The sequence below is a fragment of the Ceratotherium simum genome, chromosome 34 (assembly GCF_057802395.1).
Source record: "Ceratotherium simum simum isolate JZ-2026a chromosome 34, ASM5780239v1, whole genome shotgun sequence".
NCBI lineage: Eukaryota > Metazoa > Chordata > Mammalia > Perissodactyla > Rhinocerotidae > Ceratotherium > Ceratotherium simum.
Window position 1 is genome coordinate 2,311,642 of NC_141933.1, and position 24,823 is coordinate 2,336,464.

The 24,823-nt window shown below is 64.1% G+C and overlaps 2 protein-coding genes across 6 annotated transcripts; one reads left to right on the plus strand and one right to left on the minus strand.

The window, feature by feature from the left end:
• The first annotated feature begins 3,028 nt into the window (after positions 1-3,028).
• On the plus strand, positions 3,029-20,349 carry TRPM5 (transient receptor potential cation channel subfamily M member 5). The gene is made up of 24 exons (XM_087422476.1): positions 3,029-3,145; positions 3,716-3,896; positions 4,608-4,774; positions 5,609-5,795; positions 7,048-7,112; positions 7,267-7,458; positions 7,848-7,950; positions 9,348-9,466; positions 9,894-10,250; positions 10,283-10,423; positions 10,527-10,650; positions 11,103-11,248; positions 11,723-11,835; positions 12,063-12,155; positions 12,253-12,511; positions 12,660-12,778; positions 12,955-13,087; positions 13,184-13,358; positions 16,695-16,848; positions 17,466-17,644; positions 18,012-18,144; positions 18,863-18,935; positions 19,693-19,759; positions 20,108-20,349. The coding sequence occupies exons 1-24, from the start codon at positions 3,029-3,031 to the stop codon at positions 20,212-20,214; spliced, it is 3,504 nt and encodes a 1,167-aa protein (XP_087278602.1). The 3' UTR covers positions 20,215-20,349.
• A 1,309-nt stretch (positions 20,350-21,658) lies between these two features.
• On the minus strand, positions 21,659-24,823 carry TSSC4 (tumor suppressing subtransferable candidate 4). 5 transcript variants are annotated; one of them, XM_087422482.1, is made up of 4 exons: positions 24,704-24,823; positions 23,999-24,099; positions 23,114-23,266; positions 21,659-22,949 (listed from the first exon to the last, which is right to left on the minus strand). In XM_087422482.1, exon 4 carries the CDS (start codon positions 22,925-22,927, stop codon positions 21,965-21,967), a length of 963 nt encoding a protein of 320 aa, XP_087278608.1. In that variant the 5' UTR covers positions 22,928-22,949; positions 23,114-23,266; positions 23,999-24,099; positions 24,704-24,823; the 3' UTR covers positions 21,659-21,964. The 5 variants fall into 5 exon arrangements, with proteins under 5 accessions (XP_087278608.1, XP_087278606.1, XP_087278605.1 ...); XM_087422480.1 differs by having other exon boundaries at positions 23,992-24,099; XM_087422479.1 differs by lacking the exon at positions 23,999-24,099.

Genomic DNA, 24,823 nt, shown 5'->3' on the forward strand with positions numbered 1-24,823 from the left:
GTGGGGTGTGGCATGAGGGGTGGTGGTTGTGGCCCCGGGGAAGGTAGGGAGGACCCTCCACACTCCTGCTCAGGACCACCTGTCCCGTCAGAGAGGAGAGAGGCAACACGGGCCCTAGGTGGGGGGAGCACTTCCAGGGCCTGGGAACCCCACAGGACCCTCTCTGCAGCAGGGCCACTCCCCGCCGTCCCCACCAGCTGCCCCTCGCTGGCCCAGCAAGCCTGAGACTCATGGGGTATGAGCACATCCATGTTGTCCAGGCCCCCGAACTCGAACTCCACACCCGGGGCGGCGGGCACATCCAGCTGTGCGCTCCCTGCTGGCGGGGCACGTGTCCGGACACAGCGAGGGATGACCCTACTGGCGGCCAGGAGCGACAGGGCCCTGGTGGGATGAGGGCTGTTCCCAGACAGCAGCCAGCCCTGAGGCCCGCTCTGCCACACCCTCCTGACCTGGCACACACTCCCCACCTCGAAGCCTGTGCTTTGGGATTGAAGAATGTCCCCCAAAATTCACATCCACCCGGAACCGCAGAATGTGACATTTGGAAAACAGAGTGTTTGCAGATGTAGTTAGTGGAGATGTAGTGATAGGGGAGTAAGAAGTGAGGGCCCTAACCCGGTGACTGCTGTCCCCATAGAGGAGGGAAATTTGGACAGAGAGACACGGAGGAGAGGCCGTGTGAAGATAGAGACAAGAGTTGGAGTGACATGGCCAGGAAGGCCCCTCGCCAGACCCTCTGGAGGGAGCACAGCCCTGCCGCCACCTTGATTTTGGACTTCTGGCCTCCAGAACTAAGAGAATCACTTCCTGTTGTCCTGAGTCACCCAGTCTGTGGGACTCTGTTACAGCTGCCCCAGGACACTCACGCACAGCCCATGTCTTGTCCCCTTCCCCCCACACACCCAGGCCTGTCGCCAGACACCAGCCTCTGACACTATAAACCAGTAATCGTCCACTTGGAAAGGACATATTCAAATGCTCCTCTCTGCGGCCCCTCAGTGGCGCCAAGTTCCTGCCCTGGGAGTGGGAAGCCGGAGGATTTGCATCCCAACCCCCGCAGGGCTGGGCCCGAGACCAGAGGTACCCACCCTGCCTAGACTCGGTGGGCAGGGGGAGCTGGACCTGGCCTGGGGTCTGGAACCAGCCCAGCTCGCCTGTCCGGCTCTGCGGCCCTGTGGGTGAAGAACTGAATGCGTGTCCCAGGGCGGCCGTAACAAACGACCACAAATGGGGCATCTTAAAACAACAGGAACTTATTTTCTCTGGGTTCTGGAGGCCAGAGCTCCCAAATCAAGGCGTCGGCAGGGCTGCCTCCCTCGGAAGAGTCCAGCGGAGGGTCCTTCCTGCCTCTTCCAGCTTCTGGGGGTCCAGGCGTTCCTGGCTGTGGCCATGTTGTTCCCCTCCACCTCCATGCTCACACGGGTCCCTTTTCTTATAAGGACACCAGTCACTGGGTTCGGGCCCACCCTAATGACCTCACCTCAACCTGACCACCTCTGTAGAGAGCTTCTGCCCCACAAGGCCCCGTCCACAGGGCGAGGAGTCAGGACTCGGGCACATCTTCCTGGGGGCCGCAGGGGGAGGGCCGTGAGGATACAGGTCCCTGTCGTGCCTGCGGGCGTCCTGCCCACCTCCTGCTGCCCCCTCCTGTGTACACAGGTGGCCCCTCTCTAGGAAACAAAGAGCTGGCCTTAAGAACCACCGTCAGAGAGGGTTTTACAAAAGGATCCATTCTGCTCTCACAAAGGGCCCTGGCTGAAGCCGGGCACTGCCCAGGGCGCCGCCTCGGGGTAGAGGACCGGGTGGGGCTGACTGTGGAGAAGGTGGGAAAATAGCTCAGCTGGAAGGGGGCTGCTGACACCCCCGGCTGGACGGGGTGGCTGTGGAGCCCAGGGCTGCTTCCCGCCCCAGTGGCTGGAGAGACCTCAGGGTGGGCGTCGAGGGGCCAGGACGTCTTGGGTCTTCCAGAACCCTGTGACCCCTGGTTCTGGGGAGCCCTCTGCTCCTCCCGCAGGCCCACTGCCTCCACTGAGTCTGCAGAGAAAACCCTTAGAGCCAGGAAGGCCTTGGGCTGGGCTGTGGTGGCCGTGGTGGGTGTGATGGGCCATGGCTGGAGCCTGGTGGCTGGGAGACTTGGGGTGGTGGTCAGGAGACGCTGGGGGTGCTTGTGGCCAGGCAGGCTAGTGGGACCTAGCTCCTCGTCGCACAGGCCGGCCCTGGGCCCCCAGCCCTTGGGTCCCTGCTGAGTGGAGTGGGGCTGACGTGCCCGACCTGCTGGGCTGCAGGCGATGATGTGGGCACAGTGCCAGGCACTGAGCCTGGCAGCGGGCTGGGGAGAGGCGGGGACTTGGTGGGAAGAACTCAGGGCCAGTGGGCAAGGGCTGGCCCACCTGGGCAAGGAAGGGTGGTCCCTCCCTTCTCCACCGTCTTCCCCGGGCCCCCTCAGCCCCCCTGCACCTGAGCTGCATGCACCGGCCCAACCTTCTCACCAGCCTGCCCCCTCTTCCCCCAGGCACACCCAGGGTGCCCATCCATGTCCTGGGGACCGACGGGGATGTGGGGCAGGTGAGCTTCATATCTGGAAGGGCACGAGACTTCCACTGAGTCTTTCGGGGTTTCTAGGGCACCTTCTACCAAAGCCTCCGCAGAAGCGGTGACGGGAGTGGCTGGTCCGAGGCGCCCGGGGTGGGGTGAGTAGCAGGACCAGGAGCCAGGCAGAGGGGCCAGGAAGCCTCCCCCATCACCACTCGAGAAGGGGGCTCGGGCTGCCTGGGAAGCTCTGGCCACTGAAGCAGGAGCTTGGTGGGGGCAATGTGGGCGTGGGCAGCTGGAGCTGTACCAGTGGACTTTAGGCAGGGCCAGCGGGTGGGAAGGGCACTGGGGCACAAAGGCCCTCTTGGTGGCCCCAAATCTCTGCCAGCACGTAGGCTGGGGAGAGGGGCTTCCCTCGAGGAAGTGAGGCAGGGAGGCAGGGTTAGCTTCTCCTGCCCACAGGGGTCAGCTCTGTCCCTGCAGAGAGGTCCCCATGCAGGACATCCGGGGCGCCTGTCCCGACACACCCAGGGATGCCGGAGACGGGTGGGGGCCAGGCCTGTGCCGGGGTGAGATCGAATTCGGAGGCTCTGGAAAGAAGCGAGGCAAGGTATGCCCCCTCCAACCCCAAGCCCAGGCTTGGCCTCCACGCCCCGGTCACCAACCTCCATGCTCACTGGGAGCCCTGAGCCCCCACTTCCTCCTGTGAACACTGAGCACCCCGGTGCCTGCTCACCCTTGGGGCCACTCTCTCAGGGGCCGTGTCCAGCACCCCATGGCCAGCAGCCCCTGCCCAGCACCCCGCAAGCCCAGCACCCCATGCCTAATACCCCCATGCCCAGTACCCTGCAAGCACAGCACCCCCATGCCCAGCACTCCCATAACCAGCACCCCCATGCCCAGCACCCACATGCCCAGCAGCACCCATGCCCAGCACCACATGCCCAGCACTCCCCATGACCAGTACCCGCCTTGCACAGCAACCCCAGGACCAGCACCCCAATTCCCAGTACCCCCATGCCCAACACTCCCATGCCCAGTCCACCCATGACCAGCATTCCCCATGACCAGCACTTGCCATACCCAGCACCCCCATACCCAGTACCCCCTCATACTCAACTCCCGCATGCCCAGCACCCCTGCCCTGAGCCCTGAGGCTGCTGGCTGCCTTGCCCTGCAGTTCGTGAAGGTGCCAAGCGGCGTGGCCCCCTCCATGCTCTTTGACCTCCTGCTGGCCGAGTGGCACCTGCCAGCCCCCAACCTTGTGGTGTCCCTGGCGGGCGAGGAGCGGCCTTTTGCCGTGAAGTCCTGGCTGCGGGACGTGCTGCGCAAAGGGCTGGTGAAGGCAGCTCAGAGCACAGGTGAGACCCCAGGCCCCAGGCCACCTCCGGTCCCCCAAGCGTGGAGCGCCCCAGCCCACTGACTCCCGTGGCCATCCCTCAGTGATGGTCCCCACAGCCACCCTCCCTCTGCACAGCCTGTAGCAGGAGCAGTTCCTGGGGATGTGGCAGAGGGGTCGAGGGTCCCCCAGAAGCGTGTCGGCCCACCCTGTGGGCAGGGGCCTGGCCCCTTCACTCCGAGGGCCCATAGGCCTCAGCAAGATGCCCCCGAGGGTGGCAACTGTTCCTACACCCTGCTGCCCGAGGGTGGGTCCCCATCACCCCCTCTGCCTCCCTGGGGGGTGGCAATCTGGCCGGCCAGCCGTTAGAGTCAGAACCAAATCACTGGGCTTTATTTTCAGGCCAGCGGGGCCTGCAGAAAATCCAGTACAAGGATGTGGGGTATCCTCGTTCCCTCACCCCAGAAACGACTGTAGCAAAGAAAAGAGATCTACGAACCAGATGTGGGCTGGGGCTTTGCAATTTGGGAAAACCTTCCCACGCTCTGGTCCAGCACAGGCAACTGGACAGAGCCGCGGCCTGCTCTGTCCCAGACGGCACCCGGGAGTCCCAGCAGACGCTGTACAGGCAGGAGGGGTTGCTGTGGCTCCACCAGGCCTGGGGCCTGGGCAGACCAGCAGGCCGGGGAGAACCTGGGGGCCCCCGTGCACAGTGAGCCCCCCATGCCTACAGGTGCCTGGATCCTGACCAGCGCGCTCCGTGTGGGCTTCGCCCGGTACGTTGGGCAGGCTGTGCGCGACCACTCGCTGGCCAGCACGTCCAGCAAGGCCCGTGTGGTGGCCATCGGCATGGCCTCGCTGGGCCACGTCCTGCACCGTCAGCTTCTGGACGATGCCCAGGTGAGTGTCCAGCTCGGAGCACCTGGCCGCAGGGCAAGGTGGGCCTGGGAGGCAGTCAGGGACTGCGGCCCCTGAGGATCACTCACCCCAGGTGGGGAGGGAGGCACACTGCGGAGGCCACCAACGCAGTCTCGAAGGCTGACCACATCCCGCCATCCGCTGACCATTCGTTATTTGGCAAACGTCTTCTGAGTCCCTCCATGTGCCGGGCCGGCAGTGGACAGACCAGCCCCTGCCCTCAGGGGCACACGGGCTTCCTCAGTGGGGGAGTGAGGCAGGTGCTCTGAAGGATTGAGACAGAGAGGTGAAGCTGTTGGAGGACAAGACTCAGCCAAAGGGGAGTGGGGAGGGGAGGAGGGGGAGAGAAGAGGGAGAGGATGAGGATGAGGAGGGCAAGGGAGGACGAGGTGCCGTGTGCCCAGCACTCGACCAGCAGGTGGCAGCATTGCCTAGGGAATAGCGTGGGCGGGGCTGCCAGGCTCCCAGCCAGCACCCACCTGGGATGGGGACCGGGGCTCTAAGGCCCCGCACAGGACTGGTGTCCAAAGGGGCCCAGGTCTGGCTTGGCCACTGCCCCGTAAGCCTCGGCGACCCTAGGCGGGTGGCCTCTACTCCCAACCGCGTCTGTCTCAGGCAGGGCCCCAGGAGGGCAGGCCCCGGTGAATGAGGGGAGCTCCCCAGAGCCCTGGGTTCTGCCTAGGGCAGAACCTGGGTCCCTGCCCATGCCTGCCTCTGGGCCCTGGCACCAGCAGCCCAGCACTTTATCCACCTGGGGGGTGGGAATGGGCCTGGGCAGAAGCTTTACCCAGCCCTCACAGTGTGCATGGGGCCCAGGAGGACCGCCCCGTCCACTACCCCATGGACGACAGCGGCAGCAGCCAGGGACCCTTCTGCTCCCTGGACAACAACCATTCCCACTTCATCCTGGTGGAGCCGGGTCTCTCTGGGGAGGAGGACGAGCCCATGGAGCTGCGGCTAAGGCTGGAGAAGCACATTTCGGAGCAGAGGACCGGTTACGGGGGTGAGGACCGCCCGCTGCCCAGGGAGGCCGCCAAGGGACATGGCGGCACAGCATGTGGCCAGGGCTGCAAGGGCCACCAGGTGGGCAGGGAAGGGCATTCCAGGCAGAAGGCACTGAGCATGCCTGAGTGTTGAGACCTGGGCCAAAAGGTGGCCTGGGACGGGGAGCGACCAGCGGGGGCACAGCTAGGGGGAGTAGCCCAGCTGGGCAGCGACATTCCCGCCAGATGGCAGAGTAGTGGCAGGTCCGTTTCCAGTGGGGCTCCCCTGGCGGGAGGCTCTGGCTGTGGGCTCAGGGCTTTGGGGAAAAAATTAGATTTGTAAGTTTCAAGAGCCCTATTTCCCTCCACTGGCTGTGAGGTATGCTGCCACCAGGAGGCAGTGTTGCCCGAGGAATGGATGCCGCTGTGGCCAGGGCAAGGTTTGAAAGATGGATTTACTGGGAAACACCAGTGCGTGACTAATATTTATACACACGATATATAATTGCTTATATTTATAAACAATATGAGATGTTTATCAACTGAGCACTCTTTAAAAATGAAAACACTACCAAAGCCGTGTTTAAACCACTTAGGGGCAATGGGGTGCTCGGGGTTGCGGAAGCCTGGCTGGCCCAGCACCCTGGTGTATCCTCAAGATTCTACCAGGAGGCGCCTGTGGGAGTTAGAGGGGACCCTGCCTGGGATTGGGCGATTCCCACCTGCTCAGGGTCCGGAGCCCCCAGGCAGTTTGCTGAAGCTCCTCCCACACAGCAGAGCCGGTGGGTCTCGGCTTCTCTGGGGGCTTTGCATTGGGGAGTCTCATTTCCGGTTTATGTTTGGGGAAGAAACCCACCAACGCCCCTCTTCGCCTCTGGTTTGCTTCGCTGGGCCTCAGATGGTCTGGCGGCGCAGTCAGTTTTCTGCCGTGGTGGGACCAAAGAGTGGGCACCTGGAACATGGCTGGTGTGGCCGGGGACTGTGTTCAACTTCGCTCACGTTACTCGATGTTTCAGTAGCCACGAAGCGGCCGTATTGGACAGTGGGGTGTGGGATGGGCATCCCTGTTCCTGGGTGATGGGGCTTGTGCTGAACAGTCCCTGGGATGCAGCCTGGAGCCCATACTTCACCAGAAAAAGCCTCTTGGCTGGCCTTTGCCCAGAAAACGTGGCAGGTGATGGTTTGAGGCCTGAGTGGTCACCCCACGAGGAGGGTCCAGGCTCCCCGCTTGCCCCGGGCACTGGGAGGACCTCACTGGGTCTCTGTCCGTAGGAACCGGCAGCATCGAGATCCCAGTCCTCTGTCTGCTGGTCAATGGTGACCCCAGCACCCTGGAGGTAGGGCAGGGGGTGAGGGCTGGCTGGGGCTCCTGCAGGGCCCTCCCCAGCCCAGGACAGGGAGTTGGGGGAGACAGGGGCACCTCCAACCCACGGGCCCAGGATGGTGCCGGAGCTGATTTGGGGTCCACTCGTCCCTCCCTGCCCGCCACAGAGGATTTCCAGGGCTGTGGACCACGCTGCCCCGTGGCTGATCCTGGCGGGCTCTGGGGGCATTGCCGACGTGCTCGCCACCCTAATGAACCAGCCCCACCTCCTGGTGCCCCAGGTGGCTGAGAAGCAGTTTAAGGAGAAGTTCCCCAGCGAGCACTTCTCCTGGGAGGACATCGTGCACTGGACTGAGCTGGTATGAGCCGCCCAGAGACTGCAGAGTCAGGAAGGTCACCCTGTCCTCCCTGCTCCGTACCCCTCCTCCTGGGCAAATGCTGTGTGGTCTCTGTGGCCCCTTCCCACCCAGATGGCCCGGCCCCTCTTGCTGCAAAGCCCCCATGCCCACGCACTCCTGCTTCGGGCGGGCCCTCAGGAGTGGGGGCAACCTTGAGGCAAGCCCCCGGGTCTGTGGGTGGTGCTGCACCCAGCACACAGGGCGAGGGGCTGGCATTCTCACCAGGGAACATGGCCTCACACATCGTGTGCTCAGCTCTGTGCCTCTGTCCACACTGGGCTCGCAGCCTGCCCACTGCCCTGACCCCTTCCCATGGGGCCACTTCAGGGCCTCTCTCCTGGTGTCCCCAGCTGCAGAACATCACCTCCCACCCACACCTGCTCACCGTGCATGACTTCGAGCAGGAGGGCTCTGAGGAACTGGACACTGTCATCCTCAAGGCACTGGTGAAAGGTGAGGGCCTGGCAGGCCGGGTGCCCGCTGGGAGGCCCAGAGAGGGCACTGGGCGCAGAGGGTACTGGGTGGAGACAGGATTGCCGACCACTGCCCACCCCCCAGCCCAGGGCTCTGCGCCTGGCACGGGGCTGCTTCCCATACCCTGTCCCACCCTGGGTCTCCACCTCCAGGGTCCTGTCCCTGGGGCAGGGCCACCACCTAGGTGGGATGTCAGTGGCCAGGACACCTGGGACAGCGTCACTTTGCCGTGTGTGTGTGAGTGTGTGCGGGTGTACATGTGTCTGTGGGTTGTGCACGTGTGTGTACGGCTCTGTGCTCGCCTAGGCAGCAGATCATATGACACCACTGGAACAATATGGAGATTACTGTGGCCTCTGTGCAAGGATGACACACAAATTCTGTACTTGGCAAGTTTTCTGTTAGATATATTTTCCACCACTTAAAAAAACAATTTAGGGCCAGCCCCGGTGGCCTAGTGGTTAAAGTTCTGCACGCGCCACTCTGGCAGCCTGGGTCTGGTTCCTGGGTTTGAACCACACCGCTCCTCTGTCAGTGGCCATGCTGTGGCAGGAGCTCACATCAAAAAAAAGAGGAAGATTGACAACAGATGTTAGCTCAAGGAGAATCTTCCCCAGCAAAAAAAAAAATCAAGTTTTCAATTCAGTGGTTTTTAGTATATTCACAAGGTCGTGCAAGCATGACTACTATCTAATTCCAGAATTTCCATCACCTCAAAAAGAAATCCGGCACCTGTTAGCCACTCCCCAGTTCCCCCAGCCCCTGGCAGCCACCAGTCTTTGTCTCTATGGGTTGCCGGTTTGGGGCCTCTCCTGTCAATGGAGATCCTGCCCTGCGCGGCCTTTCTGTCTGGCTACTCTCACTGAGCGTGAGGTTTTTGAGGCTGTCCATGCGGGAGTGAGTGTTGGGGCTTCGTTCCTCCGTGAGGCTGACTGGTCTACGGTGCAGAAGGACGCGTTTTGTTTCTCCGTTCATCCGTTGGTGGACACTCAGTTTGTCTCCACTTCTTGGCTGTCACTTGATGTGCTTGTGTTTGGAGACAAGCCTATACCGAGGGGCTGGCCGCTGGCAGCCAGACACAGGCCCAGGCAGGGAGGGGCCGTGCTGGGCAGGGGGCGGGACGCCCTTGAGGGAGGGGGGCCCTCCAGACAGGCTGTCCTGCTCCCGCCCTTCCCGCTCCCCCCGTGCCACAGTGTCCGCGGCTCCCAGCACTGGCTCCTGCGGGTATCGTGGAGTCTTATGCCTCTTGCCGTTACCCAGAAGGCTTGAACCAGGGCAAGGTTCCAGTTGCTGTGTTTCTAGAAGACCCACCTTGAGGGGCCCTGTGCCCACCAGCTCTGTCGGCCCTGGGTTCTCCTCACCCCCTCTGCCTGCAGCCTGCAAGAGCCACAGCCAGGAGGCGCAGGACTACCTGGACGAGCTGAAGCTGGCTGTGGCCTGGGACCGCGTGGACATCGCCAAGAGCGAGATCTTCAATGGGGACGTGGAGTGGAAGGTGCCCTGCCCGCTGGTGCATCCTGAGCCCCGTGTCTGGCCAACACAGGGCAGGGACCACGTAGAGGGCCTGGGGACAGGTGGTGTCCTGAGGGCCACTGGCTGGGCCCATTCTGGCCCAGCTGTTGCCGAGGGGGCCACCTCCTGGGTTGACGCCTCACTCATAGGCCCCCAGGCAGGATGGGCTGAACAACCGGTTGTTGTGGGCCTGCCCCGAAGCCCTAGGCACTCCTGACACCCTCAGTGGCCCGGAACCCCGAGCTCTGACCAGCCCAGAGGGACAGGCCCGGGTGCCTGGGAGCTGGGGGTCTGTGCCAAGGGGCGCAGAGCCTGGGCCGGCCTGGCCTTGGGCAGAGGGTCCCCCTTCTCCACCAGCGCCCACTCACTCTCCCTGTCTCCGCCCCGGGCATGTCCCTGCTGCCGCCCAGTCCTGTGACCTGGAGGAGGTGATGATGGACGCACTGGTGAGCAACAAGCCCGAGTTTGTGCGTCTCTTCGTGGACAACGGGGCCGACGTGGCCGACTTCCTGACGTACGGGCGGCTGCAGCAGCTCTACCGCTCCGTGCCCCCCAAGAGCCTGCTCTTCGACCTGCTGCAGCGCAAGCACGAGGAGGGCCGGCTGACGCTGGCCGGCCTGGGCACCCAGCAGGCCCGGGAGCCGCCCACAGGGCCGCCTGCCTTCTCCCTGCACGAGGTCTCCCGCGTGCTCAAGGACTTCCTGCATGACGCCTGCCGCGGGCTCTACCAGGCAGTGAGTGGGGCCGGCGGGGGGCCGGGCGGGGGCGCGGCTGGAGGCTGACGGTCCCTGTCCTCCAGGAGAGGGGGCCAGCCAGGCGGCCTGCGGGCCAGAAGTGGCTGCTGGACCTGAACCAGAAGAGTGAGAACCCCTGGAGGGACCTGTTCCTGTGGGCTGTGCTGCAGAACCGCCACGAGATGGCCACCTACTTCTGGGCCATGGTGAGTGGTGGCCGTGGCAGCCATGGGCCGTGCTCCACTGAGCATGGGGCTCCCCCAGGGAGGGCGGACGAGGCTGGCCAGCATCCTCAGACCTGTCTCCTAGGGTCAGGAGGGTGTGGCAGCCGCTCTGGCCGCCTGCAAGATCCTCAAGGAGATGTCCCATCTGGAGACGAAGGCAGAGGTGGGCCGCACCATGCGCGAGGCCAAGTATGAACAGCTGGCCCTGGGTGAGTGACCGGCCTGGCGGTCAGGCTGACCTGCTGGGGGGAGGGGCGCAGGGGGTGGGGTGACCTCAGTAACCCCTCTGGGCCCGTGGGCTCCTCCCGGGTGGGGAGGCGGGCCCTAACACCCTAACAGAGGAACAGATGGGTGCACAGTGATGACAACGCAGCCCCATGCCTTGGGCACACCTGGGCCCTGCAGCGGGGTGGGGACACTCAGGGTGACGGAGGCTCCCATGGTCCTGGCTGGGGAGGGCAGTTGCCCTGGGCAGGCCAGGAGGGGACGGTCAGCATCCACTTGGCACACAGGCCTGGCTGGCCCCTCCCAGCCCCTGGGAGGTGGGCGCAGGGCAGAGTGGCCCGTCCTACAGGGCCTGGCTCAGGGCAGAGGAGGAGGGAGGGTGGAGGCCGGGCGCCAGGCGTCAGCGTCCACACCAGCCACGGGTGCCGCGGGCCAGGCCTCTTCTCTGAGTGCTACAGCAACAGCGAGGACCGCGCCTTCGCCCTGCTGGTGCGCCGGAACCGCTGCTGGAGCAGGACCACCTGTCTGCATCTGGCCACCGAGGCCGACACCAAGGCCTTCTTTGCCCACGATGGAGTGCAGGTGAGCGGCTGGCCTCGGGGAGGGCTCCTGGGGGGAGAGGCAGGGGGGCAGACAAGAGGTGGCCTGGCTGACCTCCCTCCCCACCCTACCCTCCCCCTGGCTTGCAGCCACCCCTCTTCACGCCTCCTGTCCCGGCCAGCCATGTGGGGTGGGGGCACAGGAGGGAAGTATTCTATTCCTGGAAGGAGCCCGCCTGGGTTTCCTCCTCCGCCAGCCACTCTCCCCACTTGTCCCACGGCCAGCCCTTTCTCCACTTCGGGTCTCAGGGGAAGCGCCACTTCCTCAGCTCGGCCTCCTGGACCCTGAGCCCAGCCTCCCGCCATTGAAGTTTCTTCCTCACCAGGATGGAGGCTCCAGGAGGCAGGGCTGGAAGGGGTGATGCTTCAGCAGAGCCTTGAAGGGCATACTTGGTGCAGGGCACAGCCTGGGCAAAGGTGTAGGGACGGGAGGCCAGCAGCTGTGCCTTTATTTCAGGCCTTCCTAACCAAGATCTGGTGGGGGGACATGGCCTCGGACACACCCATCCTACGCCTGCTGGGCGCCTTCCTCTGCCCGGCCCTCGTCTATACCAACCTCATCACCTTCAGGTCCGTTGGGGCAGGCACAGCTGGCTTACCAGAGCCGCTGGGTGGCCCTGGGCTTTGCGCGTGTTGGTGGCGGCACGTCCCCAGGTCACCCCGCATCCAGCGTCTGTGTGGGGCCACTACGCACAGCTCCTGTCCTTCTGAGTGTGCCCAGCACTTCCTTCGCTGGCTGGGTGCTCGGGGCCAAGCAGGCCCTCCCCACGGGCCCTGAGGGTCCCCTGTGCTTGCAGTGAGGAGGCCCCGCCGAGGAAGGGCTCAGAGGACCTGCAGGAGCTGGACAGCCTGGACGCAGAGAAGAGCCTGCTCCGCAGGCCGCGCAGCTGGTGAAGGCCCCGAGGAGGGCGGGCGGGTGCAGGCAGCCGACTCCCGCGGGCACCTGGCCGCCCGGCTCACCCAGCCGTGGCCTCCTTTGTGGTGCAGGGCAGAGGAGCCGGCTGAGGCACTGAGCACTCGGGGCGACAGAGGCCTGCGTGCGGCCTTCCTGCTCACGCGCTGGCGGAGGTTCTGGGGTGCGCCTGTGACCGTGTTCCTGGGGAATGTGGTCATGTACTTTGCGTTCCTCTTCCTGTTCACCTATGTCCTGCTGGTGGACTTCAGGCCACCTCCCCAGGGGCCATCGGGGCCTGAGGTCACCCTCTACTTCTGGGTCTTTACGCTGGTGCTGGAGGAAATCCGGCAGGTCAGTGGTGGGCCCAGACCAATGAGCCCTGATCCCAGCCCCAGCCTGAGCCCCGATCCCCACTGACCCTAGCCTGGTCTGGGCGGTGCTGTCTCCAGCAAGGTGGGAGCCCGGGCAGCTGTCAGTGGACTGCTGGCCTCTCCGCCAGGGCTTCTTCACAGACGAGGACACACACCTGGTGAAGAAGTTCACACTCTACGTGGAGGACAACTGGAACAAGTGTGACATGGTGGCCATCTTTCTGTTCGTCCTTGGTGTCACCTGCAGGTCTGAGGGGCCCAGACGCCTTGCAGGGGCAGCCTCAGGTGGGCTGGTCGTAGGGTGGAGCCACTAAGGGCCTCAGCAATCCTGCTTGTCTCTGGCACCTGCGCTGTGTGTCCTGGGGGAAGTCCCTTCCCCTCTCTGGGCACCAGCAGCCCATGCAGCCCCGCATCCTGCCCCAGGATGCTGCCCTCCGTATTTGAGGCCGGCCGCACGGTCCTTGCCATGGACTTCATGGTGTTCACGCTCCGGCTTATCCACATCTTCGCCATCCACAAGCAGCTAGGCCCCAAGATCATCATCGTGGGGCGGATGGTGAGCCCCCACCTGGGCCCGCCCTACCCGGGGAGGGTGGGACAACGCCCCCTGGGCCAGCGGGCTGCTAACACTCCCCACCCCCCACCCCCGGAGGTGAAGGACGTCTTTTTCTTCCTCTTCTTCCTGAGCGTGTGGCTCGTGGCCTACGGCGTGACCACGCAGGCGCTGCTGCACCCCCATGACAGCCGCCTGGAGTGGATCTTCCGCCGCGTGCTCTACCGGCCCTACCTGCAGATCTTCGGGCAGATCCCGCTGGACGAGATTGACGGTCAGCACACAGCCTGAGGCGGGGGGCGAGGGCAGCTCCTCTGTCCAGCTTGAAGTAGGAGCCCCCCCACCCAGGGTGCAGTCGAACTGAGGCCAGTTTACACAGGTCCCTTTTGTAAGACCCTGGACATGTGGCCCTCGAGAGGGGCCTTTTGGGGTCACGTGAGACCCCGGCCTGGAGGTAGCTAAGAGTGGGGAAGTCCTGGAGGCCAGCCCCCAGGCCCCGCACACCCGTACAGGGCCAGGCCCCCGACCTCAGGCTGGAGACTGAGACACGAGGAGGCCACAAGGGCAAGGGCTGGCCTCCTGCTGGGGGAGGCTGGGGGCAAGCCTGGCTTTGGGGTGGTCTGTGCTAGGTGGAATGATGGATAGCTGCTGTGGACTCAGAGCGGGGGCCATCTCAGTTGGTCCCTGACCATTACCTGGGGTCTGGGCCCCTCCGGCTGGCCTCACACCCCTGGGCCTCTGTCCTCCTGCTTGGCCCTGCTGGGCAGCAGGTCTCCCTGTCACCCACCCACCCACCAGAAGCCCTGCACCCAGCCCTGGCCCACCTGCTGGACAGGGCCCTCTGACGCGAGGCTGTTCCTGTGGCACCCTTGCTTCTTGTGAGGATCCACCCCAAAGTGTGTACCTTACCTACCGTCGCGTGTGTGTGGCCTGTCTGAGGGCATGGGTGTCTCCAAGCTGGCCCCTGTACTGGGCTGGGGGCTGGTGGAGGCTCTGAGAACTTCCCACGACAAGTGGGTACAGTGCAAGAGACAGCGCTGCTCAGCCATGGGGGCCTGGGTGGTGATGGGTGCAGGAGAACCCTGGGGTGGGGGGTCTGGACACCTGTGCAGGCCCCAGGATGGCCAGGATTCAGTGAGGGGGGTGGGGAGAAGAGGGGACCAGCCTCCTCAAGGCAGGGGCCCAGCGTGAGCGGCCGAGGGCACCAGCCCCGTGGAGTACTCCTGGGGCACCAAGCAGGGGCGGAGGGGTCATTCATTCCGGCTGGCGTCAGACTGGGGCTGCTGGGGCCCATGGGGCAATCCTGGGCACACCGTGTCACTGCGGGCTGAACCCGACCACTACAGTTAATGAGGCGAGGCCACTCGGTAAATATTTGTCAGAGAGATGAGGGCGTGATTGAAGCAAACAGGCTGCCAGGATGGGAAAGGGGCCTCGCAGTCATGGAAATTGCCTCCTAATTGGGGTGTTCCGGACGCCCATTTCCTTGGGCTGTTTTCTTAGTCCCCTGGGCCCCTCTGTGAATTCTCGGTGTTTGCTCATCCACGGGCATTAGTTTTCCAGGCCATTAGTTAACTAGACCCTGCGGCCCTCCAGCCCTCCCACCCTCACCATATGGCCCCTGCTGGGGGACGGTGCTGTGACCCCCAGCACTGCCCTTCAGGAGGAGGGGAGTGAGGCGGGCGCCACCATGGCCGGCGAGAAGGTCACTGTGACCCTGATCTCCAGCCCGGCCAGCCCCGGCCACACGCTGGCATGGGGGGACACGGGTATGGTGTGGGGCAACCGGTGGGAGGGCAGAGGGAGTGCAGACTTCTCGGAGGCGGTCTAAGCCTGAAGTACCACTGCGGCCGTGGCAGGCAGAATCCTTAGCAGAAAGTCCGTGACCAGGGCTGGGCCTGGACCGGCTCCTGGATCGTCCTGTGCACGTCCCTGCCCCTCCTGGGGCCTTGGCTCCCATCCACTCAGGTCTCTCACTGTGAGCCCACCGTGCTCGGGGTGCCGAGTAATTCACTCAAGTATGCCCAGGCTGAGAGGGAAACTGGGGCTCAGGCACCCCCAGCCTGTGGGTCCTGGGGCCCAGGGCAGCTGCTCTACCCTCCCTATCTGCACAGGCCAGGCGGCAGCCCCGGGCTGAGCCGTGATGGCAGAGCTCCTTCTCTGGGCCCCAGGCCCCCGGGGACAATTTAATTTCTAGCCCGGCCTGGTGGTGCCTTGGCAGTCACAGGGGAGGACGGGGTCTCATTATCATGAAGCTGCTTTTATCAGACAGATTTACAGCTTCACAAACGCGCTTTCCAGGCCTGGCCCCGGCCTACCTCTTGGGGCGCCAGGGGGACAGAGTGGGGTCATGACCCAGCTCCGGGTATGCAGGGGCGGTGGATGCGGGAGGGGCAGGGAACTGCAGCCCCCTACACCTAGTAACTCGCGTGGACAGCCCCACTGCAGTAACTCACTCAGGAGGATCGAGGCAGGGACTCACCCCAGTGAGGGGGACATGGAGACAGGCCCTGCCAGCCCGTGTGAGCACAGAGGTGGGGACACAGGTACACATGGGCAGACAGAGAGACAGACTCCCAGTGCAGCCTGGACTCAGTCACTGAACCAAGATTGGGGAGGGCAGTCACAGAAACATAGTCCAACATGCTGGTGTGTGCACACACCCACGTGTATGCATACACTCACACAGACACACACAGCCTGTGGAGGTCGGCAAGGGGGGCCACAAGCCCCTTCCTTGAAGAGGTGCCCAGAACACCAGGGCCACCATGGGCCTGCGCACTCCCCCAGCTTCCATCTGCTCCTTCCTCCTGCCTCCCCATGGCCTGTGGTCAGGGCTGGCCCTGTGGGGGAGAAGGGGCCTGGGAGATGCTGGCTGGTGAGGGCCTGGAGCTGTGTTCTTTGGGCCTCTCAGGAATGCTGGCCCCCCAGAGCACCCCTGCCCAGGGCACGGGTCCGTGTGCTCACTCCCACCTCCCGGAGAATATTCTTCAGGCTGGAATGGGCCAGAGAGGGTTCTGTCCACAGGGCCTGCAGTAGTCAGCAGGCTGTGAGGGCGTTCTGGCTTGATAGGCTTTGGAAGTGGTGCAGTCTTGTCCCCCAACAAGGATCCCTGTGACAGGCATTAGTGTCATAAAGGCCGTGAGAAGTTCTGCAGGAAAGACACCATCTCCCCTTGCCTAGGCCAGCTCTCCCAAAACTGGGTTTGAGCAGAGCCTTTGGTGGGGGGTAATCCACACGGCAACCAGCAGAAACCAGGGTCCTCTGTCCTTCATCCCCCAAATGGCCTTGGCTCTGCCTCCAGAGCCTGTGGCCCTGGCTGTGACTGCGGCCTGGCAGAGGTGAGGAACTGGGACCAGTGCTGCTAGGCTGACCAGCCATCTGGTTTGCCCGGGACTGGGGTGTCCCATGATGGAGGCTTTCAGTGCTAACACCCAGATAATCCCTGGTAAACCAGGATAGTTGGTCACCTAACTAGTCCCCGCTGTCCCTGAGTTGCCTTGACTCCAGGACGAAGCTCTCGAGGCCTGAGGGTGTTTGCCCCGGTGGGTGCCCTGGCCCAGCAGCCCGCTCAGCCCTCACCCCGCCTGCCGTGCCCGCCTGGTTTCAGAAGCCCGCGTGAACTGTTCCGTGTACCCGCTGCTGCTGGAGGACTCGCCCTCCTGCCCCAACCTCTATGCCAACTGGCTGGTCATCCTCCTGCTGGTCACTTTCCTGCTGGTCACCAATGTACTGCTCATGAACCTGCTCATCGCCATGTTCAGGTGCCCTGCCCTGCCCCCTTTGCTCTGTCCACATGTGGGTGCCCCTGGTGACCCCAGTTCCCAGCCTCCTCAGTCCCAGCTGGCCCAGCTGGCTCTGGCCCAGGCCTGCCCGGCCCTCCAGACCTAGGGCCACAGTTGGGGCTGGGGCCTGTGATGGGAGAGGCCTGGATGTGGAGTGTCACCCCAAACCCTGGCTCCACTTCCGGCTGGGCCTGGAGTGCAGGCAGAGGGAGGGCAGGGCACCTAGGAGGTGGAGGAGTACATGGCAGGTGCAGAATGGGAGGCCTTGCTTTCCCAAGTCCCCTGCCCCAGGGGCCACGCCCCACTCCCAGGGAGCGGTTCCTGAGTCTGAAAGCTGGGGCCTGGGTGGTGTGTCCAGAAGCCTGGACTTGTCCAGCAAAGCAAAGGGGGCAGTGGAAGACCCCGGATGAGCCAACCCTACTCTAGACCCACCCCACAGAGAGAAATTAGTGTTTTGAGGCAATCACAGTAGAAGGGGCAGGGCCTCTGTTTCTGAAGTCTCCCCAGGGCTCCGGAAACGGCTCTGGGCCGCACACAGGGCGTGGGAGGAGCTGTGAGCCCTGTGTGCCCACCGCCACCCACACCCGTCCCCACAGCTACACGTTCCAGGTCGTGCAGGGCAACGCCGACATGTTCTGGAAGTTCCAGCGCTACCATCTCATCGTGGAGTACCATGAACGTCCTGCCCTGGCGCCGCCCTTTATCCTCCTCAGCCACCTGAGCTTGGTGCTCAAGAGGGCCTTCCAGAAGGATAAGCAGAAGAGGGCACGCCTGGGTGAGGCCATGGGGCTGGACGCGGTGGCCCGGCTGCCCTGACTGTGCTGAGGGGCGAGGAGCAGGGGCTGGGCCTGGGGGAGGGGCAACGCGGCCTGGTGGGCAGGCGGGGAGAGGCCTGGGCCCCTCCTCAGCCTCCGGGGACCCTTGGCCTGAGTCTGTCCAAGCCCCAGAGCAGCTAGCATGGGGCTGAGCCTAGAGGTCGCTGAAGCGGGGCCCATCTCTGCCCCTCCGCCTCATGCCCTGGCCGCATCTGCAGTGACCGGCAGGGCTGTGGGACAAGGCTCTCTGGGCTTGCCCCGGGCTTCCCCGCCCCAGCTGAGGCCCAGCTGGCTCTAGCTAAGCCTGAGGCTGCCCGGCCGTTTCAGAGAGAGACCTGCCAGAGGCCCTGGACCAGAAGATGGTCACCTGGGAGGCTGTTCAGAAGGAGAACTTCCTGAGCAAGCTGGAGAAGCAGAGGAAGGACAGCGAGCAGGAGGTGCTGAGGAAAACCGCCCACAGGTGCGCAGGGGCTGGATGGGGGGCCCTCTGCCCCGGCCCCCAGGGCTGCCCGGAATGTAGAAACGGCCCCTCCCTGGAGGCAGACTGCTGAGTACCCCGCAGGGTGCCGAGCGGGGCCAGCAGAGGGGGTGAGGCGCCTGCCTTGGAAGGCCCGACCCCGGCTCGGGGGCTGGGGGTTTAAGATCTCCTCTGGGACCCCTACCATTATCACTGTTGGTGTCAGGCTGCCTTAAGGCTGGGGTGTGTCCCTCTCACGCCAGTCACAGGACCTGAGCTGGGGAAACAGGCTGAAGGGTGCAGGGACATGGCCAGGTCTGAGGTCCAGCACTTGGCCTCCTGACCCTGGACAGGGCTCTGCTGAGGCCTTGCTTGCCCTGCATTTGGGGAACAGGGGCCAACATGTGTGGCATCCTCCCTGCTCTGAGATCTTCCCATGGTTCTTGCCTGCCTGTGGGGGGCATGGTCCTGCCCTTTGCTCTCCTGTTGCTGGAGGAGACCCAGCCCCCATCACACATGGGGAGGGTGCAGAAGCCCTCTGTACCCAAATCCTAGGGTGAGGAGGCCAGAACACCCCAGACTCAGGCACCCAGAGAGGCTCAGTGACCCTAAACCCACCTCAAGGGCCTGGGTGACAGGGAACGGGGGAGGACGGGAAGGCTCCCCAAATTGGGAGCACCCTGTCGCCATCAGAGACTGCTGTCACCTGCTTCCGCCACAGGGTGGACTTCGTTGCCAAGTACCTCGGGGGGCTGCGAGAGCAAGAGAAGCGGATCAAGTGTCTGGAATCGCAGGTAGGTGGGCAAACTGAGTGTTTGTGCTGCTCGGGCCCAGCAGGCAGGCAGCAGGCCCTCGCTCACGGTCCCGCACCCACCATCCAAACTCAGGGGCTGCACCAGGCTAGGGCTCAGCAGTCAGGGCAAGGCGGGGGGCGCCCTGGCGGTTTAGGACTTGTACCTGCCCCACCCCCAAGTCACTGGAGAGTCCCTGCGCCCTCCCTGAGGGGGTTCTAGATACAGGGCACCCTCCCCAGGAAGTTCTAAAGACTGGGCACTCTCCAGGGGGCTGTAGACACACTGGGCACCCTCCCCAAGGGGGTTCTAGAGATGGACACCTCTCCAGGAAACTCTAGAGACACTGGACACCCTCTTCATGCGACTCTAGAGACAATGGACACCCTCTCCATGCGACTCTAGACACTGGGCACCCCCTCCAGGCGACTCTAGAGACACTGGGCACCCCCTCCAGGCGACTCTAGAGACACTGGGCACCCTCTCCAGGCGACTCTAGAGACACTGGGCACCCTCCTCAGGAGGTTCTAGAGACTGGGTGCCCTCCCTGTAGGGTCCTACGTTTTTAGACTCCTCACCGTTCACTCTCCATATGCCACGCTGGCCCTCCCGCCCCCTCCTTCGAGTTGCAGCCACCAGAGGGAAGGTCACAGGGAGCAGGGCTCCGGCAGGAGGGGAGGCGGGTGGCAAGGGTGCCTCTGCGCCCTGCTGTCCTCAGAGCTCCAGGGCTTGGCCCTGGGCCTCCCTCTTGCTCTTGCAGATCAACTACTGCACAGTGCTCCTGTCGTCCATGGCCAACACACTGGCCCAGGGCAGCACCTCCTGGAGTAAGTGCGTGTCTGGGGAGGGCGGGCAACTCTCCAGCTGGCTGGTCTGGAGGCAGGCGGAAGGCCGTTGGCCTGTGCTGTGTCCACTGTCTTCCCTTGGGTCTCTGCTTCCCCCTCAGCCTGGGAGGGGACTAGCCCAGGTCTCTGATGAAGCCCACTGACTCAGCCAGGGTGTGAGGGCGTGGCCACTCTGGCTCCAGAAGCTCTGCCAGGTGCCAGCCCTACTGGGCTGCTTTCCCAGCCCTCCTCACCGAGGGCCACCATGCCCCATGCTTGCCTCTTAGTGGGCCACCTCTCCCTCCCCTGGGCCTGCCCAGCAGCTGAGAAAGGGCCTTCCTTCCCCACCAGCCTCTCTGAACTTCGGCAGTGGGAACCAGCAGCCCTCTGCTGACCATGGAAGGGGCCCGGGCAGCAGGGAGCAACCGGAGGCTGGCCAGCCACCCTCAGACACCTGAACCACTTGGACTGTCCACGCAAGGGGCCCATCCCTCCCAGAGTCTCAGACCCCAGCGTGGGCAGGCAAGGGCCTGGACCTGAGCTGGTCACCGTGGGCCCTGTGGACGCGCCAACCTTCCCCCAGCTCCGCTGGAGTCTCCCAGTGGGATGTGGCTCTCAAAAGGAACCACTCCTTGCCCTACCTGGCACGTTCCCGGGACCCCCACTGGCCTAGGACTGCAGCGGTGCATCATGAGCCCTCTCGTCGACAGGCAGAGCCCCCGGGTTCCCAGCCGGAACCAAACAGCTGGGCCAGGACAGCAAGCACTCACTGAGCACCTTGTTGGAGACACCTCCTGCCCGGTGGGCAACTGCCCACACTGTCCCCTGCCCAACCTGTGCTGCCTGCTAAGAGACTGATCTTTTCCGAAACCACAGCGGTTAGAATTTCTGTCCTTTAAGACCCAGCGCTGACGTTCACTGTGTGTGTCGGCTCGCACTCTGGCACACCCAAGAGCTTGCACAGTGAGTGCTGGACTCGGTCCAGCCTGGGCAGTGGCCAGGGGATGCTGCCCCAAGAGGACCTGCTTCCACCCCCGAGAGCTGCTTTATCTTAAAGGGAGCCCAGAGAACACACCCACACCTTGGGCTGCAGCCCCAGATCACAGTGGACACCGGGGACGGCTGGAGGCATTCAGGTCACTGTCAGCAAAGCACATGGGACGGGGACAGAGGGCTTACCTTCCCGAGGGGCTGGGGTCTGGGCTCCTGGGCGGCCCCCAGCTAGGCCGAGTGGCCAACCAGATTGATCCCTCCTTCCCTTGGGGGCCTGGCGCCCTGGCACAGAGACAGTGAGGGCAGCAAGGGCAGGGCCAGGGCCAGGCCCAGGAACTCAGCAGCACGGCGGCCTGGCCGCCCAAGCCCTGCCACCAGTCCCAGGAGAGCCCTGCCCACTCCCGTCCACCTTCCCTGGCACCCTCGGGGGACCCTCTTCCCCCCGCACGCAGTAGCTCAGCAGTCCTGGCGACGCAGCCCCAGGACACTGGTCATCTTCACACACGGCCTGGGAGGGCAGAGCTGAGGGGCGAGTTTGGCCAGGGCTGGGGAGGGCGCCCGCCCACCCGCCCCCTCTCACACTCTGGCTCCTTGGACCCATTTCATTAACCCCCTTGCCCCCAGCCTTGTGGTGTGCAGACCCACTGGGGGCAGAGGCTGCAGCTGTAAGCCCACTCCCCCGAAGAACCCAGGGTCTCCACCTCTTGCTCTGGACTGAGAAGGGGTCACCCCACTCCCTTCAAGAACATCTGCTGCCGATGAACACAAGCATCGATTTAAAACCTGAGCCCCCTGACACCGTAGGGGAGGCTCAAATGTGGGAACAGGGCGATTGGGTGGACTGGAGAACAGAGAAGGCCCAGCCACACCAGTCCTGGCAGCTGGGGGGGTATACACAGACACACGAAGCCTGAGACATACCCAAAACCTTTACTGTCCCCCACTGACACCGGATGGGCCAGGGCTTCCACCGTCCTCTGGCCCACATGCTCAGCAAGGTCTCTGCTTAAGAAGAGACCAGAGCACCAAGACCCAGCCAGGGCCACTGGCGCCACCTGCAGGCAGCCCGTCAGCTCCCTTCCCAAACGAGTGGGGACGGGGCCCGCGGCACCTGCCCCTAAAGCCACCCTATGTGGGCAGTGGCCCCGGGCAGCCCCTCCGACACCAGCCCACGGGCAGCCTGGTTGGGGAAGGCTGGCTGGGCAGTCTCTCCTCTCAGACCTCAGCACCCGAGGCCTCGGGGCTGCTGCCCTTGTTCCGGAAGTGGTCTCTACTCCGCTTCCTGCTGCCGTGGAAGCCAACAGTCTCCACCACTGGGGACCCTGCTGCTGACCCGGTGTGGGCGGCCCCCTCTGGCGTGTCCACCTCCTGCAGGACCCCACAGGGGCTGCTCCACTCCTCAGCCTCCGGGCTCCCAGGCCCAGCCAGGTGGGCCAGCTCCACAGGACCCTCACCCCCCACCACTGCTGGGTTCCCAGGGGCGCCCCTGCCCGGCTCTCCCGCCTTTCTCAGGACCCTCTTCCTTTCAGGTCTGGCCTCGCCAGCTCGGGCCGGTTTGGTGAAGATGACTCTTCCCTCCCCGCAGCTGGAGGGATCCTGGTTGAAGGAGGGCACGTAGTTGCTGGGGGCAGCCAAGCTCTGGGAGCCCAGGAAGGCTATGGCGGCGGCCTGGTTGCTCTGCTCGCTGGCCTCGGCCACGTCTTCCAGGCTGTACTTGGTCCAACGCTCGGGATGGGCCACGTAGTCAGGGACAGGCCTGCCTGGGCCCTCTGCTGGAGGCTGGCTTGAGGGCAGCCGGGGCCGCTTGAAGCCCCCATTGTCACCCATGCCAGTTTGGGGCACAGAGGGCAGAGCCCGCCTGGCTGCCCCCTCCAGGCAGTCGAAGATGTTGTGGCTGCGCTGAGAGAAGGTGGTGCTCGTGCCTCTCAGGTGGAACGGCTGCACCTCAACTGTGGGGAAGTCCCTGGGGGGTGAGGGGGACTCATCGGGGTCTGAATCCCCCTGGGCCTCCCCAGGAAGCCCGTCTGGGGACAGAACTTCCACATCAGCACCGCTCGGTAGGCTGACGTCGGAGTCTGAGTCGCTAAGGGAGACGGTGTCGGAAGGCAGGGTGTCATACTCTGTCCCCTGCTCGACGTCCAAGCCAAGAGAGGCCTCGCCTGCCTCTGCCTCAGCCATGTGTCCCAAGGCCACGCCACACCTAGACCAAAACAGCCCAGCACACAGTTTCTGAGAACAGCATGCATTTAGAACAAACTCCTCCTGCAGACCTACTGCCCCCAGCAGGCAGCAGGATCAGCAGAAAGAACTGTGTCCTACAAAGGAAGGGACAGTCCCTCCCCACTCCCCAAGAGCCCTCCTCACCTCCCTTGTCTTCTGGGTGCCTGTGCTGACACTGGAGTGCTGGTGGGAGGAGCGCTGGCAAAGGTCCGTGGCGGCAAAGGCGTGGTGGCCTCAGTCCCAGAAGTCCCCCGGCACAGCTCTGTTCAGCTGTGGCTCAACTGTAGGCGGCTGAGACTGGGGAAAGAAAGCCAGCCATCAGACCACAGTGAGCGTGCAGAAGTGGTGCCACAACCCCGGGAGTGGACCCGGGTTTCCGGAGCCCCCACACAGGCCAGGTCCAGGAGCAGGCCCTCTGTCATGTCACCTCATTCAATTCTCTCAAGCTAAGCCTAACTTGACGACTCGGGGCCTGCTGGGGCACGGGGAATTCTAGTACCAGGCGGCCAGCCAGGGCTTGAACCCCGAGATGAGAGCAGCCTCTGCTTGACACTACCACTCTTGACCAAGGAGGGTCGTTCATAAACTGCTCAGCACACCGCGAGGCACCCAGGAAGTACTCCACCAAGACTGGAGCACTTTGCCCCGTCTGTGGGGAGCAGGTTTGCTCCTGATTGCTGGAGTTGCTCTGAGAGCTCAGAGGGGTCTGCAGCCAGGTCCTGGGCACCTGAGGGTCAAAGCTCTCAGGGAACTGGGTGTCAGTGATCACCTGGAGCAGCCTCGCTGGGCAGAGGCAAGCCCCCGCGGCCCCTAGAGCATTTCTCCTCTAACTCGCTACACACCCCCACCTTCCCCAGCTGAGCAGAGAACTGCTGCGGACACTCGAGTGTCCGAGTGTGACCAGGCACCCGCAGCTTTGTTTCCAAGTTCAGAGGCAGCCCAGCCTCATCCATCCGTCCACCAACTCCCCTTCCCCGGAGAAGCCTCCCTAGCCCAGGGTGACCCATTGCTCCTGCTCCCACCGAAGACCTGGCCAGGCGGAGCAGGAGCGGCCCCGAGAGCCCCGCACCAGGTCAGACACGGGCGAGATCTCCATTCCTCTGCGGCATGACTCCCAAACGAGGGAACGACTAAAAGAGAGAACGAGAAGAGGAGCACACCCCACCGGGGGGTTCCAGAGCAGGCAGGGCCGGGGGGACAGATAATCTGCCCGTCACACAGCACGTCGCACGCACGGCTGGAGTTCCGAGCAGACCCCGGCTCCCCAAATCCGCACTCCCGTCCCCTGCACCGCCGGGGACGCCGCCGCGCCTACGACAAGACGCCTGACCAGCGGGGCGCTCGGGGCAGACGGGAGCCTGTCTCTGGGAGCTCTCTGGGAACTGCGGGAGCTCAGAGAAGGCAGAGCCGAGTCCGGGCTGAGGGGTCGGGGGTCCCCGGGAGCGGGACCACTGGCCTCCTTGCCGGTTCTCTCCCCGTCGGAGGCAGAGCCGTGACTTCCTGCACTCGCGCCCAGCAGGCTCTCGTGCCGAGGCCTGGGTCTTGGGGACCAAGTCGGGCTGGGTGAGGAAGTGTCCGGGCCTCACGAGGCACGGGGGCCCGACGGCCAGGCCGCGAGACATGAGGAACAAAGAGCACGTTGGGGTCTCAGGGCTCGGGGCAGCAGCCTGCTGACGGCGACCTGCCAGAGACCCAATCGGCCTGCGCCGCCGTCCTACCTCACCACAAACCTACCAGCTCACGGTGGCCCGCCGGCCATCTCCATCTTGCACCGCCTCCATCCTGAGCCGCGCTCGGATCTCTGGGAAACCGAGTCCTCCGCCGGCCGAGCGCCAAGGCTTCCGCGCCTGAAGA